The sequence below is a fragment of the Choloepus didactylus genome, chromosome 8 (genome assembly GCF_015220235.1).
Source record: "Choloepus didactylus isolate mChoDid1 chromosome 8, mChoDid1.pri, whole genome shotgun sequence".
Taxonomy (NCBI): domain Eukaryota; kingdom Metazoa; phylum Chordata; class Mammalia; order Pilosa; family Megalonychidae; genus Choloepus; species Choloepus didactylus.
The window spans coordinates 13,615,714-13,630,536 of NC_051314.1; the positions used below are offsets into that span (position 1 = coordinate 13,615,714).

The following is a 14,823-nucleotide window of genomic DNA, read 5'->3' on the forward strand; positions in this document are numbered from 1 at the left end:
TACTCCTAGCATTCTGTAAGTGTATTCACAGGTGTCTGAAGATTCCGAACAAGCTTCTACACTAAGCTAGCCCCACTTTCAAGCAGACCCTGAGCACATACTTGTGGTGACAACTGGAACTATGGAGGCTCAAAGTAGTAATACTCTTGTCTGAAAAGGAAAAAAAAAAAAACAAAACCCAGCAGTAACAAACCACAGCTACATTAGCCTCATACGTCAAGAACACACACTTACAGAACAACAAAACCCAGTTTCAGAAGAGAAATGACTATACACATTTCACACCCTCTCATTTTTTGAGTAATTCCAATAGCTCTATATAATTTAATGATTTTTGTATACTTTACACCAGGCAATGCAAGTGCAAAGTCGAACCACTACCAACTTTTGGTAGCTGTGAAACTTCTCACCGATGCTGACTCCATACCTGGTGCAGTCCCGCTCTCACTCTGCAGCAGCGTTCCTGTCACTTGTGCGTTGTTTGGGTTTGCTCCAGGTGCCGTGGAGGGAGGAGGCCCCGCTCCACCCCCAAGGAGCATGCAGGACGGTGGAGGGGGCTGCCCACGCTTTAGTAACACTTTGTGGTCCTGCTGGCAACGGAATCGCGGCGGCACCTCCCGAGGCATGTAGCGGGCGGCGCTTGGCGGTTGTCCGTTCGGCACTGCCACCCTTTTGGCATTGTTGCCACCATTGACTGGTGGCGATGGAGAGCTGCCAATCGGGCTGGCGGCCGTTGGTTGGCTTAAACTTGGTTTCGTCACTTCGGGCACTGAAAGAGAGAGGTTGGGAGAGAGGTCTTTGAAACCAAATACATTTTTCTGAAGAGTATTTTTAAGACAGCTTACATGAGACCGATTCTAATAAGATGACTCTTCTCCTTTCACTGTACTCTCAAGGGACAAAGTCCTTCCAAAGCCTCCACAGCATCTTCAGTTTACTGAAGGTAGTGGTGGTGGTGGGGAGGGACAGTGACAAGGATTCAAAGACAGCAGTATCATGGAATCACAATGCATTGATCAAGGGGCAGAGGGAAGCAATCTTCATCAACTCCTCTCAATGAAAACTGGAGTTCCCTGGAGAACAGAGATATCTGTACATATGGGCTCAGACAACCTCCCTGGTAAAGGTTCAAAGGCTCTGGGCCCAAGGCCCTTCCCTTTACCCACAGTCTTAAAGACCTACCTCTGAGAAACCTCTCCTGAAGTCCCTGGACTGGGTGGACTGAGGACCCTTCTTTTGTGTCATCTCTCTCTACCACTGAATTTACCATATATGTTGAAATTCTCCATTTACAGGCCAGGCCCTTCTCCCTCACCAGGCCGAAAATTCCTCAAGGGCAGGGACCCATCTTTCATCTTTTTGTTCTTAGGGTCTGACACAGAAGAGACCCTACAGGGAAACTCAGGCCTAGAGAATCACAAAACTTGACTTGGTTTTGGTTTCTACAGCCACCTGAACTCTAAGACTATTGCTCTGCCCTATGTGTGAACATTAGAAATATTGTAAATCTCTTACAAAGTGTCCCTTGTGTGCTTTTTCAACTTTTTTTAAAAATAAGAATTTGAAAATGTAGATACTTTTCCTGTTTACTTTAAATACTTTAATGTTTTTACCTCAATTTTTAAAATTTTTAAAACTTCCCAAACAGGAAGTATGGGAATGTGTGGGACAATATGAAGCTGCACTGTGCAGGACCCTTTGGCTTTCCCCTCTCAACCCTACAGAGATTTTTCTCCTGGATCTGCACCTCTCTTGCCTCATCCTACAAAAGACCCCCACCCTTTCCATGAAAATCTCCCAGGCAAATGGAGGCTGGCAGCAGTTCTGAAATAATCACTGAGCCTGACAATTGAGATGACTCTGAGGCTAACATCCCCTGCCATCCAGAGCAAAGTGAGGGCCAGCTCTAGTGGCAGTGCTGCTTTAAACGGTTGAAATGATGCTGGGCCAACATGTTGGTGATTTAACTGACCCCTTTATGAGGAGAGAGACACATCATCAGAAATCAGGGTACCTAATCTATACCACCAGTGACACTGACCAAATACTGTAAGTACCAGAGAAAAGAGTAGACCCTGGATTAACTTTAAGACAGCCTCTGGGTTTAACCTTAGCCAATCATGAGGCAGTACTGGGCCTCCCAGTAAGGAAGGAAGATCAGAGGATTCATAATCTCATGAGCAGAATAAATGTGTGACTTAAGAAAATAAATTAGCCATTGCCTAATAACATGACCTATAACAGCTCTGCATGACCTATAACAGCTGGTGGATGAGAAACTTAAATTAACAAATAGAGATTAATTATATAAAGATTGGTTTTCTGTCTAAGTCTAGAGGATTCCCAATCCCTTTTCCTTTTACTATGTGAATAAACAAGAATTCGGCAAAGGCTGGGATTCTTCCCAACTGGTTTATAAGGTGGAAGTAGCTATGTGTATGCAAGGTTGCCTCTATATAAAAGGGCCAGAACATTCATTTTAAGTTAACCAGGTCTGCTAATGCCTTAACACAGTCATAGCAGCTAGAAGCCCTGCAAAACAAAATGGGCAGCCTACAGGGCTGAGGTCTGAAGACCAGTCTGACTAATTTTACAGCAGTCACAGCACTGTTTTAACCAAAGAAATCCGACGAGCATCATATCATAGTGCAAGATTCCTTGCAGAAGCTCTTTAGGCATTTTCCCACCATTACATCAGAGACAGAATGGACAGTAAAAGATAAAGTCATTAAAAGATGGGACCATGCCTCAATTACTTTCCTTCCAATAAGGAGCTCTGACCCAGAAGATCAATCACTCCAGGATGCAGAGTCCAGAAAAGGCCTGCAGCACAAATAGTTACAAGGAAATGGTATTTCAGGATTTCAGTGAATTATTATTCTTCTTTTTTTTTGCACCTTTCTTTGAATTCAAGGAACTTTAAGCACTTAAAGACCGATCAGAATTCGAGGCACTCTAACTGGAGAGCAATGCAGCTGTGAGGCAGGATGCCTAGCCCAATCTGACTCCCGATGTCCAAATCAAAGTCATCAAAATCAGTGTGTATGCCACACCACACTCCAGAACATCAGAAGATAACAAAAGAGGGAGGAATCCTCAAGACTGAACATGTTACCTTTCAGGCCCTCTCTTTTCTCTTCCAAATCTCAATGGTCGTTAGATTATAGTATAAATGTTTCTGAAGATGAGCTGCTCAAAATAAAGGAATATAACATGATCTCTGTATCAAAGGGAAATAAAGATATTACTAGGTATTCTATTTTCTCATTTCTATTCATTTACTTCTAAAAACCATTTCTGTACCCCAATGACTGTTATCTTTTCCCCTTCCCCATTTCCTTTATCTTACATCATTCTCACATCCTACAGTTTAAACTTTCAATTGCTCTATTTTTGAAAAAATTTAGTAAAATGCCACTTTTGCAGATAAAAAACTCTTTAATCTATGAGAATTCAGAAACAGGCAGGTTTCTAAGTTTTTAATTTTTAAGTATATATGCAACACAAACCCAATTGCTACATAGGACCGATAAGGTTTCCTATAACTACCCTGATGGTACCAAACATTAAAAAAAAAAATTTCTGAAGTAGTAATTAAAAAACAAACTCAAGAAAAGACATTATTTTAGGCTGAAACTTTCTTCAGGCAGCCCATGACTGAAGAACATTAAATGATAATGCAATACAATCTCCAAGTCTGATGCCACACAGCCAGTGGTCCAGGCCCACTGAACAAGCTTCAGAAACCCCGAAGCACTGTCTCCTTTTCTTTACCTTCCTGAACCCAATGCATCTTGGCTTTTGCTCTGAACATCTGACTGAAAGCTTCTCTCCTCATTAAATAACCAGAAATCTTAATTGCCTGTCTGATGGACCCCGTTGGACCTTTTCTTCAACTCTTCTGCAACTTCTGACACTTCTGGTCATTCCTTTCCCTCTTCACCAAGGGTTAGCAAACATTTTTTGTAAAGGGCCAGAGAGTCAATATCTTAGGCTTTGCAGGCTACACAGCTCTTCAACCCTATAGCTAGACATAAATATGTAAACAAATGAGTGTGGTTGTCTTCCAATAAAACTATTCATGGACACTGAAATACAAATGTCCTGTCATTTTCATATCCCATGAAATATTTTTCTTTTTAATTTTTTCAAATCCTTAAAAACTGAAAAAAAAAATTAAACAAATAAACAAACAAAAAAACCTTCTTAGCTCATGGGCGGTACACAAAAACAGGTGGTAAGTCAGACCCAAGCCCTGGGCCACAGCTGTCTACCTCTGCTTTTTTGACTATGCCCTAAGAGAGTTACCAAATGGCAGCTGAATTTGACCAAGAGTTGTATCTTTTAAAAAATCTGAGTTTTTTAGGTGGGGCCTGGAGCCTTCCAACATTTAAGTTCCTAAAGTACAAACTGCCATGCTCAGGCTTTAACTATCACCTATGTACAAATGTTTCCCAAATCACTATTCCAACCCAGAGCTCTTTCACCCTTCCTCTCACCCTCAAACTTGTTCCCCAGCATCTCCAACAGTATTTCCTAGCTCAAAGAATGAAGAATGAAGTCATCATCCAACCAGCTGCCTCAAGTCAAAAAACAAGGAAGGCATCTTAGATTTCTCTCCTTCCCTCACACACCATCCTCTGATCAACATTAGTTCTGTTGAACAGAAGCATCTCTCCAGTCCATTCCCTTCTCTCTACCATCACTGTTCTTCACCAGGTTCAAGTCCTCATCACCTCCCCTCAAGACTATTTCATGTCCATGTGTCTGGGCCACACGTCTTACAATACCTTACATTCATTCCTCTAGAGGCAGCCTTTTCCATCTCTGAGCCATAGGCCCCTGCCAGTGTTAGAACATGTAGGTGTCACTCCAAGTGTGGAGGTGCTGTAAGCAGTTTAGTCTGTAAATTATTTACTTGGGGGAAAATCCGGTACTACTATGTTAGAATTGTGGCCAAATGTACTGCAATGCTCCATAACCTAGGGTACGCTGACGGAAAGGTACTGTCCCTCTGCCATGTTCAAGTGGAGTCAACGGGCAAGATACTGGACAACAATATCTGAGATTTTAAACTTAAACTGAGCTGGAAGCTTTTCCCTGTTGCCTTCACTCACCACTGGTCCTCTTGGGACCAGAACAAGTGTCACTGAACAAAACACACAACATACATTTACCAAGGACCTGTTAAGTGGTGGTGGCTGCCAGAGCCCTTCAAGTATTTGAAAACAGTTCCTCAATCCCCCTGAAAGGCCTCTTCTCTAGGCTAAATATCCCCAGGTTTTAACCCTTTCTGAGGTGACACAGGTATAATTCCTTGACCAATCTGGCCCAATCTCCATATGATCCATGGAGGTTCATCTCTTTCCACAGTGTAGTGCCCATTAGAGGAACTGCATATCCCTTCCTAAATACTGTATTTCCATTAATACAACTTAAGGCCACATTAGCTTTCATAAATCAGTCATTTCATATGGATAACTCTCCTTAAGCCAACCATCACCCCAACATCTTTTTAACATGGCTAAATTACTATGTCCCAATTCCCTTAATATATAGTCATACCACTGGGTCTTAAACTTGTTAGTATCCTTTATCCATGTTAAATTTCATCTTGTTTAAATCTCGTCTATTATATCAATCTGTCAGACTCTTTTGAGTCTAAGTCTAATATCCATCAAAGGGGGACATTAGTTCTCGCTTTAAGTGCCTTTTATTATTTATCCCATGCCTTCACATAAGCCCCACTTAAAACCCCTGTCCTGTTCTTCTAAAATTCTCACCACTAATTCTTCTGTTGTTAAATAATGGAAGATAAAAGAAGAATACATAGTGAATCTATTCTTTCTCCGAAATATGGAAAAATATTACTTCATTCCTCTGTTCAACGAGAGACTTGGCACCAAAACAGCCTTTTATTTTTTCTTACTGGGTCTTGGGGAAAGAGGGCTGGATTCAGAGTTAAAGGGAAGACTGCCTGAGGAAGAAGACATCTTTGGGGAGAGGAATGGAACCCAGAAACTGCAGCTGAGGGAACAGAAAAACAAGACACAGAGTGCCTAGACAGGCTCCCTGGAATGAAGATGAAGATGTGACTGAAAAACTGGGCAGGAGAAAGGTTACTTACAGTCTAACACACCTAAGGGATAATTTTTATTTTTACTCCCTGACCACTTGCTGGTTCTAACAACGAAACCCCATAGGAGACCCTAAACAGACTCACAACTCACTTTAGGATTATTTTACTTAATTTTTCTTACAGGAAGGAGTGAGAGTATGGAAATTGACCCTCGTCCATTTCACAGTAGGTAGGAGAAAGACCCTAATTGGAAGCATAATATGGTAGTGAGTAGAAAAGAAAGTCTGATTTTTAAGACTTTGGCAAAGGAAAGAGGAATGTGTTTCTGAGACCTGATCTAGTACCAGAAAAATATAATAAAAAATTTTTTGAACAAGAATGTTGAATGGATTTTGAATTTTCCAGTAGAAACACTACTTCCCACACAGAGCCAACTTGGTTCTATAGCACAAATAGTACTTGGTTTCATAAGCATTAGATTTGTGGCCAGACCTAGGAACCTAACCACCATGTTCCAGCAACCACAGTGCCCAGATTTTCCAGGAAAATGCTAATTTTCTCATCTGTTGTCCCCTTAAATCATCACAATGTCTTATAAATATAAATACTTATGTGCCCAAATCCTTCCTAGACAGCATGTTGCTTTAGAAAATATGGACACTGAGCCAGTAACAATAACACTATTTCTATAGTAAAGTATAATTTATATTTCAAACAAGAAATTTACATACAAAGATACTTCCAAAAGAAAACCTACTTTTGGGTTGGGAACTGGCTAAATGTACAATGGGAGAATACCATTTCCTCTAAGTAAGATAATTAAAATTAATAATGGTTTATCTAAGTTTATTTTATAAATCACTACAAAACCCCAGACTATAGTCTCCTTTTGATTAGAAATATATTACAGTAATGTCCTGTCATCTGAGAATGTGTTTTCCATCACCAAGTTTCCTAAGAACCAGTAGTGGCTTTACTAGTCTTCCATCACTTTGTGACCTGCTTTGGCAGCCTGCTAGTCTAATAAAACAAAACAGAGGAGGCGGGGCAAGATAGCAGACCGGTGAGCTGTATGTTTTAGTTACTCCTCCCGGAAAGTAGGTAGAAAGCCAGGAACTGCGTGGACTGGACACCACAGAGCAATCTGACTTTGGGCATACTTCATACAACACTCATGAAAACGTGGAACTGCTGAGATCAGCGAAATCTGTAAGTTTTTGCGGCCAGGGGACCCGCACCCCTCCCTGCCAGGCTCAGTCCCGTGGGAGGAGGAGCTGTCAGCTCCGGGAAGGAGAAGGGAGAACTGCAGTGGCAGCCCTTATCGGAAACTCATTCTGCTGATCCAAACTCCAACCATAGATAGACGGAGACCAGACACCAGAGAATCTGAGAGCAGCCAGCCCAGCAGAGAGGAGACAGGCATAGAAAAAAAACAACACGAAAAACTCCAAAATAAAAGCGGAGGATTTTTGGAGTTCTGGTGAACATAGAAAGGGGAAGGGCAGAGCTCAGGCCCGAGCTCAGGCCCTGAGGCGCATATGCAAATCCCGAAGAAAAGCTGATCTCTCTGCCCTGTGGACCTTTCCTTAATGGCCCTGGTTGCTTTGTCTCTTAGCATTTCAATAACCCATTAGATCTCTGAGGAGGGCCCTTTTTTTTTTTTTTTTTTAATCCTTTTTTCTTTTTCTAAAACAATTACTCTAAGAAGCCCAATAAAGAAAGCTTCAAAGACTTGCAATTTGGGCAGGTCAAGTCAAAAGCAGAACTAGGACAGCTCTGAGACAAAACGCAATAATCCAGTGGCTGAGAAAATTCACTACACACCACAACTTCCCAAGAAAAGGGGGGTGTCCGCTCACAGCCATCATCCTGGTGGACAGGAAACACTCCTGCCCATCGCCAGCCCCACAGCCCAGAACTGCCCCGGACAACCCAGTGTGACGGAAGTGCTTCAAATAACAGGCACACACCACAAAACTGGGCGTGCACATTAGCCTTCCCTGCAACCTCAGCTGATTGTCCCAGAGTTGGGAAGGTAGAGCAGTGTGAATTAACAAAGCCCCATTCAGCCATCATTTCAGCAGACTGGGAGCCTCCCTACACAGCCCAGCAGCCCAGAACTGCCCTGGGGGGACGGCACTCACCTGTGACATAGCACAGTCATCCCTCAACAGAGGACCCGGGGTGCACGGCCTGGAAGAGGGGCCCACTTGCAAGTCTCAGGAGCCATACGCCAATACCAAAGACTTGTGGGTCAGTGGCAGAGACAAACTGTGGCAGGACTGAACTGAAGGATTAGACTATTGCAGCAGCTTTAAAACTCTAGGATCACCAGGGAGATTTGATTGTTACAGCCACCCCCCCCTTCCTGACTGCCCAGAAACACGCCCCATACACAGGGCAGGCAACACCAACTACACACGCAAGCTTGGTACACCAATTGGACCCAACAAGACTCACACCCCAACTCACCAAAAAGGCTAAGCAGGGGAGAACTGGCTTGTGGAGAACAGGTGGCTCGTGGACGCCACCTGCTGGTTAGAGAAAGTGTACTCCATGAACCTGTAGATCTGATAAATTAGAGATAAGGACTTCAATTGGTCTACAAATCCTAAAAGAACCCTATCAAGTTCAGCAAATGCCACGAGGCCAAAAACAACAGAAAATTATAAAGCATATGAAAAAAACAGACGATATGGATAACCCAAGCCCAAGCACCCAAATCAAAAGATCAGAAGAGGCACAGCACCTACAGCAGCTACTCAAAGAACTAAAGATGAACAATGAGACCATAGTACGGGAGACAAAGGAAATCAAGAAGACCCTAGAAGAGCATAAAGAAGACATTGCAAGACTAAATAAAAAAATGGATGATCTTATGGAAATTAAAGAAACTGTTGACCAAATTAAAAATATTCTGGACACTCATAGTACAAGACTAGAGGAAGTTGAACAACGAATCAGTGACCTCGAAGATGACAGAATGGAAAATGAAAGCATAAAAGAAAGAATGGGGAAAAAAATTGAAAAAATCGAAATGGACCTCAGGGATATGATAGATAATATGAAACGTCCAAATATAAGACTCATTGGTGTCCCAGAAGGGGAAGAAAAGGGTAAAAGTCTAGGAAGAGTATTCAAAGAAATTGTTGGGGAAAACTTCTCAAATCTTCTAAACAACATAAATACACAAATCATAAATGCTCAGCGAACCCCAAATAGAATAAATCCAAATAAACCCACTCCGAGACATATACTGATCACACTGTCAAACACAGAAGAGAAGGAGCAAGTTCTGAAAGCAGCAAGAGAAAAGCAATTCACCACATACAAAGGAAAGAGCATAAGACTAAGTAGTGACTACTCAGCAGCCACCATGGAGGCAAGAAGGCAGTGGCACGATATATTTAAAATTCTGAGTGAGAAAAATTTCCAGCCAAGAATACTTTATCCAGCAAAGCTCTCCTTCAAATTTGAGGGAGAGCTTAAATTTTTCACAGACAAACAAATGCTGAGAGAATTTGCTAACAAGAGACCTGCCCTACTGGAGATACTCAAGGGAGCCCTACAGACAGAGAAACAAAGAAAGAACAGAGAGACCTGGAGAAAGGTTCAGTACTAAAGAGATTCGGTATGGGTACAAAAAAGGATATTAATAGACAGAGGGGAAAAATATGACAAACATAAACCAAAGGATAAGATGGCCGATTCAAGAAATGCCTTCACGGTTTTAACGTTGAATGTAAATGGATTAAACTCCCCAATTAAAAGATACAGATTCACAGAATGGATCAAAAAAAAATGAACCATCAGTATGTTGCATACAAGAGACTCATCTCAGACACAGGGACACAAAGAAACTGAAAGTGAAAGGATGGAAAAAAATATTTCATGCAAGCTACAGCCAAAAGAAAGCAGGTGTAGCAATATTAATCTCAGATAAAATAGACTTCAAATGCAGGGATGTTTTGAGAGACAAAGAAGGCCACTACATACTAATAAAAGGGGCAATTCAGCAAGAAGAAATAACAATCGTAAATGTCTATGCACCCAACCAAGGTGCCACAAAATACATGAGAGAAACACTGGCAAAACTAAAGGAAGCAATTGATGTTTCCACAATAATTGTGGGAGACTTCAACACATCACTCTCTCCTATAGATAGATCAACCAGACAGAAGACCAATAAGGAAATTGAAAACCTAAACAATCTGATAAATGAATTAGATTTAACAGACATATACAGGACATTACATCCCAAATCACCAGGATACACATACTTTTCTAGTGCTCACGGAACTTTCTCCAGAATAGATCATATGCTGGGACATAAAACAAGCCTCAATAAATTTAAAAAGATTGAAATTATTCAAAGCACATTCTCTGACCACAATGGAATACAATCAGAAGTCAATAACCATCAGAGACTTAGAAAATTCACAAATACCTGGAGGTTAAACAACACACTCCTAAACAATCAGTGGGTTAAAGAAGAAATAGCAAGAGAAATTGCTAAATATATAGAGACGAATGAAAATGAGAACACAACATACCAAAACCTATGGGATGCAGCAAAAGCAGTGCTAAGGGGGAAATTTATAGCACTAAACGCATATATTAAAAAGGAAGAAAGAGCCAAAATCAAAGAACTAATGGATCAACTGAAGAAGCTAGAAAATGAACAGCAAACCAATACTAAACCAAGTACAAGAAAAGAAATAACAAGGATTAAAGCAGAAATAAATGACCTAGAAAACAAAAAAACAATAGAGAGGATAAATATCACCAAAAGTTGGTTCTTTGAGAAGATCAACAAGATTGACAAGCCCCTAGCTAGACTGACAAAATCAAAAAGAGAGAAGACCCAAGGAAACAAAATAATGAATGAAAAAGGTGACATAACTGCAGATCCTGAAGAAATTAAAAAAATTATAAGAGGATACTATGAACAACTGTATGGCAACAAACTGGATAATGTAGAGGAAACGGACAATTTCCTGGAAACATATGAACAACCTAGACTGACCAGAGAAGAAATAGAAGACCTCAACCAACCCATCACAAGCAAAGAGATCCAATCAGTCATCAAAAATCTTCCCACAAATAAATGCCCAGGGCCAGATGGCTTCACAGGGGAATTCTACCAAACTTTCCAGAAAGAACTGACACCAATCTTACTCAAACTCTTTCAAAACATTGAAGAAAATGGAACACTACCTAACTCATTTTATGAAGCTAACATCAATCTAATACCAAAACCAGGCAAAGATGCTACAAAAAAGGAAAACTACCGGCCAATCTCCCTAATGAATATAGATGCCAAAATCCTCAACAAAATACCTGCAAATCGAATCCAAAGACACATTAAAAAAATCATACACCATGACCTAGTGGGGTTTATTCCAGGCATGCAAGGATGGTTCAACATAAGAAAAACAATCAATGTATTACAACACATTAACAAGTCAAAAGGGAAAAATCAAATGATCATCTCAATAGATGCTGAAAAAGCATTTGACAAAATCCAACATCCCTTTTTGATAAAAACACTTCAAAAGGTAGGAATTGAAGGAAACTTCCTCAACATGATAAAGAGCATATATGAAAAACCCACAGCCAGCATAGTACTCAATGGTGAGAGACTGAAAGCCTTCCCTCTAAGATCAGGAACAAGACAAGGATGCCCGCTGTCACCACTGTTATTCAACATTGTGCTGGAAGTGCTAGCCAGAGCAATCCGGCAAGACAAAGAAATAAAAGGCATCCAAATTGGAAAAGAAGAAGTAAAACTGTCATTGTTTGCAGATGATATGATCTTATATCTGGAAAACCCTGAGAAATCGACGATACAGCTACTAGAGCTAATAAACAAATTTAGCAAAGTAGCGGGATACAAGGTTAATGCACATAAGTCAGTAATGTTTCTATATGCTAGAAATGAACAAACTGAAGAGACACTCAAGAAAAAGATACCATTTTCAATAGCAACTAAAAAAATCAAGTACCTAGGAATAAACTTAACCAAAGATGTAAAAGACCTATACAAAGAAAACTACATAACTCTACTAAAAGAAATAGAAGGGGACCTTAAAAGATGGAAAAATATTCCATGTTCATGGATAGGAAGGCTAAATGTCATTAAGATGTCAATTCTACCCAAACTCATCTACAGATTCAATGCAATCCCAATCAAAATTCCAACAACCTACTTTGCAGACTTGGAAAAGCTAGTGATCAAATTTATTTGGAAAGGGAAGATGCCTCGAATTGCTAAAGACACTCTAAAAAAGAAAAACGAAGTGGGAGGACTTACACTGCCTGACTTTGAAGCTTATTATAAAGCCACAGTTGCCAAAACAGCATGGTACTGGCACAAAGATAGACATATACATCAATGGAATCGAATTGAGAATTCAGAGATAGACCCTCAGATCTATGGCCGACTGATCTTTGATAAGGCCCCCAAAGTCACTGAACTGAGTCATAATGGTCTTTTCAACAAATGGGGCTAGGAGAGTTGGATATCCATATCCAAAAGAATGAAAGAGGACCCCTACCTCACCCCCTACACAAAAATTAACTCAAAATGGACCAAAGATCTCAATATAAAAGAAAGTACCATAAAACTCCTAGAAGATAATGTAGGAAAACATCTTCAAGACCTTGTATTAGGTGGCCACTTCCTAGACTTTACACCCAAAGCACAAGCAACAAAAGAGAAAATAGATAAATGGGAACTCCTCAAGCTTAGAAGTTTCTGCACCTCAAAGGAATTTCTCAAAAAGGTAAAGAGGCAGCCAACTCAAAGGGAAAAAATTTTTGGAAACCGTGTATCTGACAAAAGACTGATATCTTGTATATATAAAGAAATCCTACAACTCAATGACAATAGTACAGTCGGCCCAATTATAAAATGGGCAAAAGATATGAAAAGACAGTTCTCTGAAGAGGAAATACAAACGGCCAAGAAACACATGAAAAAATGTTCAGCTTCACTAGCTATTAGATGCAAATTAAGACCACAATGAGATACCATCTAACACCGGTTAGAATGGCTGCCATTAAACAAACAGGAAACTACAAATGCTGGAGGGGATGTGGAGAAATTGGAACTCTTTTTCATTGTTGGTGGGACTGTATAATGGTTCAGCCACTCTGGAAGTCAGTCTGGCAGTTCCTTAGAAAACTAGATATAGAGTTACCATTCGATCCAGCGATTGCACTTCTTGGTATATACCCGGAAGATCGGAAAGCAGTGACACAAACAGATATCTGCACGCCAATGTTCATAGCAGCATTATTCACAATTGCCAAGAGATGGAAACAACCCAAATGTCCTTCAACAGATGAGTGGATAAATAAAATGTGGTATATACACACGATGGAATACTACGCGGCAGTAAGAAGGAACGATCTTGTGAAACATATGACAACATGGATGAACCTTGAAGACATAATGCTGAGCGAAATAAGCCAGGCACAAAAAGAGAAATATTATATGCTACCACTAATGTGAACTTTGAAAAATGTAAAACAAATGGTTTATAATGTAGAATGTAGGGGAACTAGCAATAGAGAGCAATTAAGGAAGGGGGAACAATAATCCAAGAAGAACAGATAAGCTATTTAACGGTCTGGGGATGCCCAGGAATGACTATGGTCTGTTAATTTCTGATGGATATAGTAGGAACAAGTTCACAGAAATGTTGCTATATTAGGTAACTTTCTTGGGGTAAAGTAGGAACAGGTTGGAAGTTAAGCAGTTATCTTAGGTTAGTTGTCTTTTTCTTACTCCCTTGTTATGGTCTCTTTGAAATGTTCTTTTATTGTATGTTTGTTTTCTTTTTAACTTTTTTTTCATACAGTTGATTTAAAAAAGAAGGGAAAGTTAAAAAAAAAAAAAAAAAAAGAAAAACAAGGAAAAAAAAAAGATGTAGTGCCCCCTTGAGGAGCCTGTGGAGAACGCAGGGGTATTCGCCTACCCCACCTCCATGGTTGCTAACATGACCACAGACATAGGGGACTGGTGGTTTGATGGGTTGAGCCTTCTACCACAGGTTTTACCCTTGGGAAGACGGTTGCTGCAAAGGAGAGGCTAGGCCTCCCTATGGTTGTGCCTAAGAGCCTCCTCCCGAATGCCTCTTTGTTGCTCAGATGTGGCCCTGTCTCTCTAGCTAAGCCAACTTGAAAGGTGAAATCACTGCCCTCCCCGCTACGTGGGATCAGACACCCAGGGGAGTGAATCTCCCTGGCAACGTGGAATATGACTCCCGGGGAGGAATGTAGACCTGGCATCGTGGGATGGAGAACATCTTCTTGACCAAAAGGGGGATGTGAAAGGAAATGAAATAAGCTTCAGTGGCAGAGAGATTCCAAAAGGAGCCGAGAGGTCACTCTGGTGGGCACTCTTATGCACACTTTAGACAACCCTTTTTAGGTTCTAAAGAATTGGGGTAGCTGGTGGTGGATACCTGAAACTATCAAACTACAACCCAGAATCCATGAATCTCGAAGACAGTTGTATAAAAATGTAGCTTATGAGGGGTGACAATGGGATTGGGAAAGCCATAAGGACCACACTCCACTTTGTCTAGTTTATGGATGGATGAGTAGAAAAATAGGGGAAGGAAACAAACAGACAAAGGTACCCAGTGTTCTTTTTTACTTCAATTGCTCTTTTTCACTCTAATTATTACTCTTGTTATTTTTGTGCGTGTGCTAATGAAGGTGTCAGGGATTGATTT

General features: G+C 40.7%; 1 protein-coding gene across 5 annotated transcripts in view; it reads right to left on the reverse strand.

The window, feature by feature from the left end:
• The window catches only part of TNRC6B (trinucleotide repeat containing adaptor 6B), a 315,110-nt gene that overhangs the window by 47,737 nt on the left and 252,550 nt on the right, over window positions 1-14,823 (reverse strand). For all 5 annotated transcript variants that reach the window (XM_037846115.1, XM_037846118.1, XM_037846116.1 and 2 more), the window contains one exon: window positions 428-769. In XM_037846115.1, coding sequence (XP_037702043.1) covers window positions 428-769 — 342 coding nt within the window. The remainder of the gene's footprint in view (window positions 1-427; window positions 770-14,823) is intronic.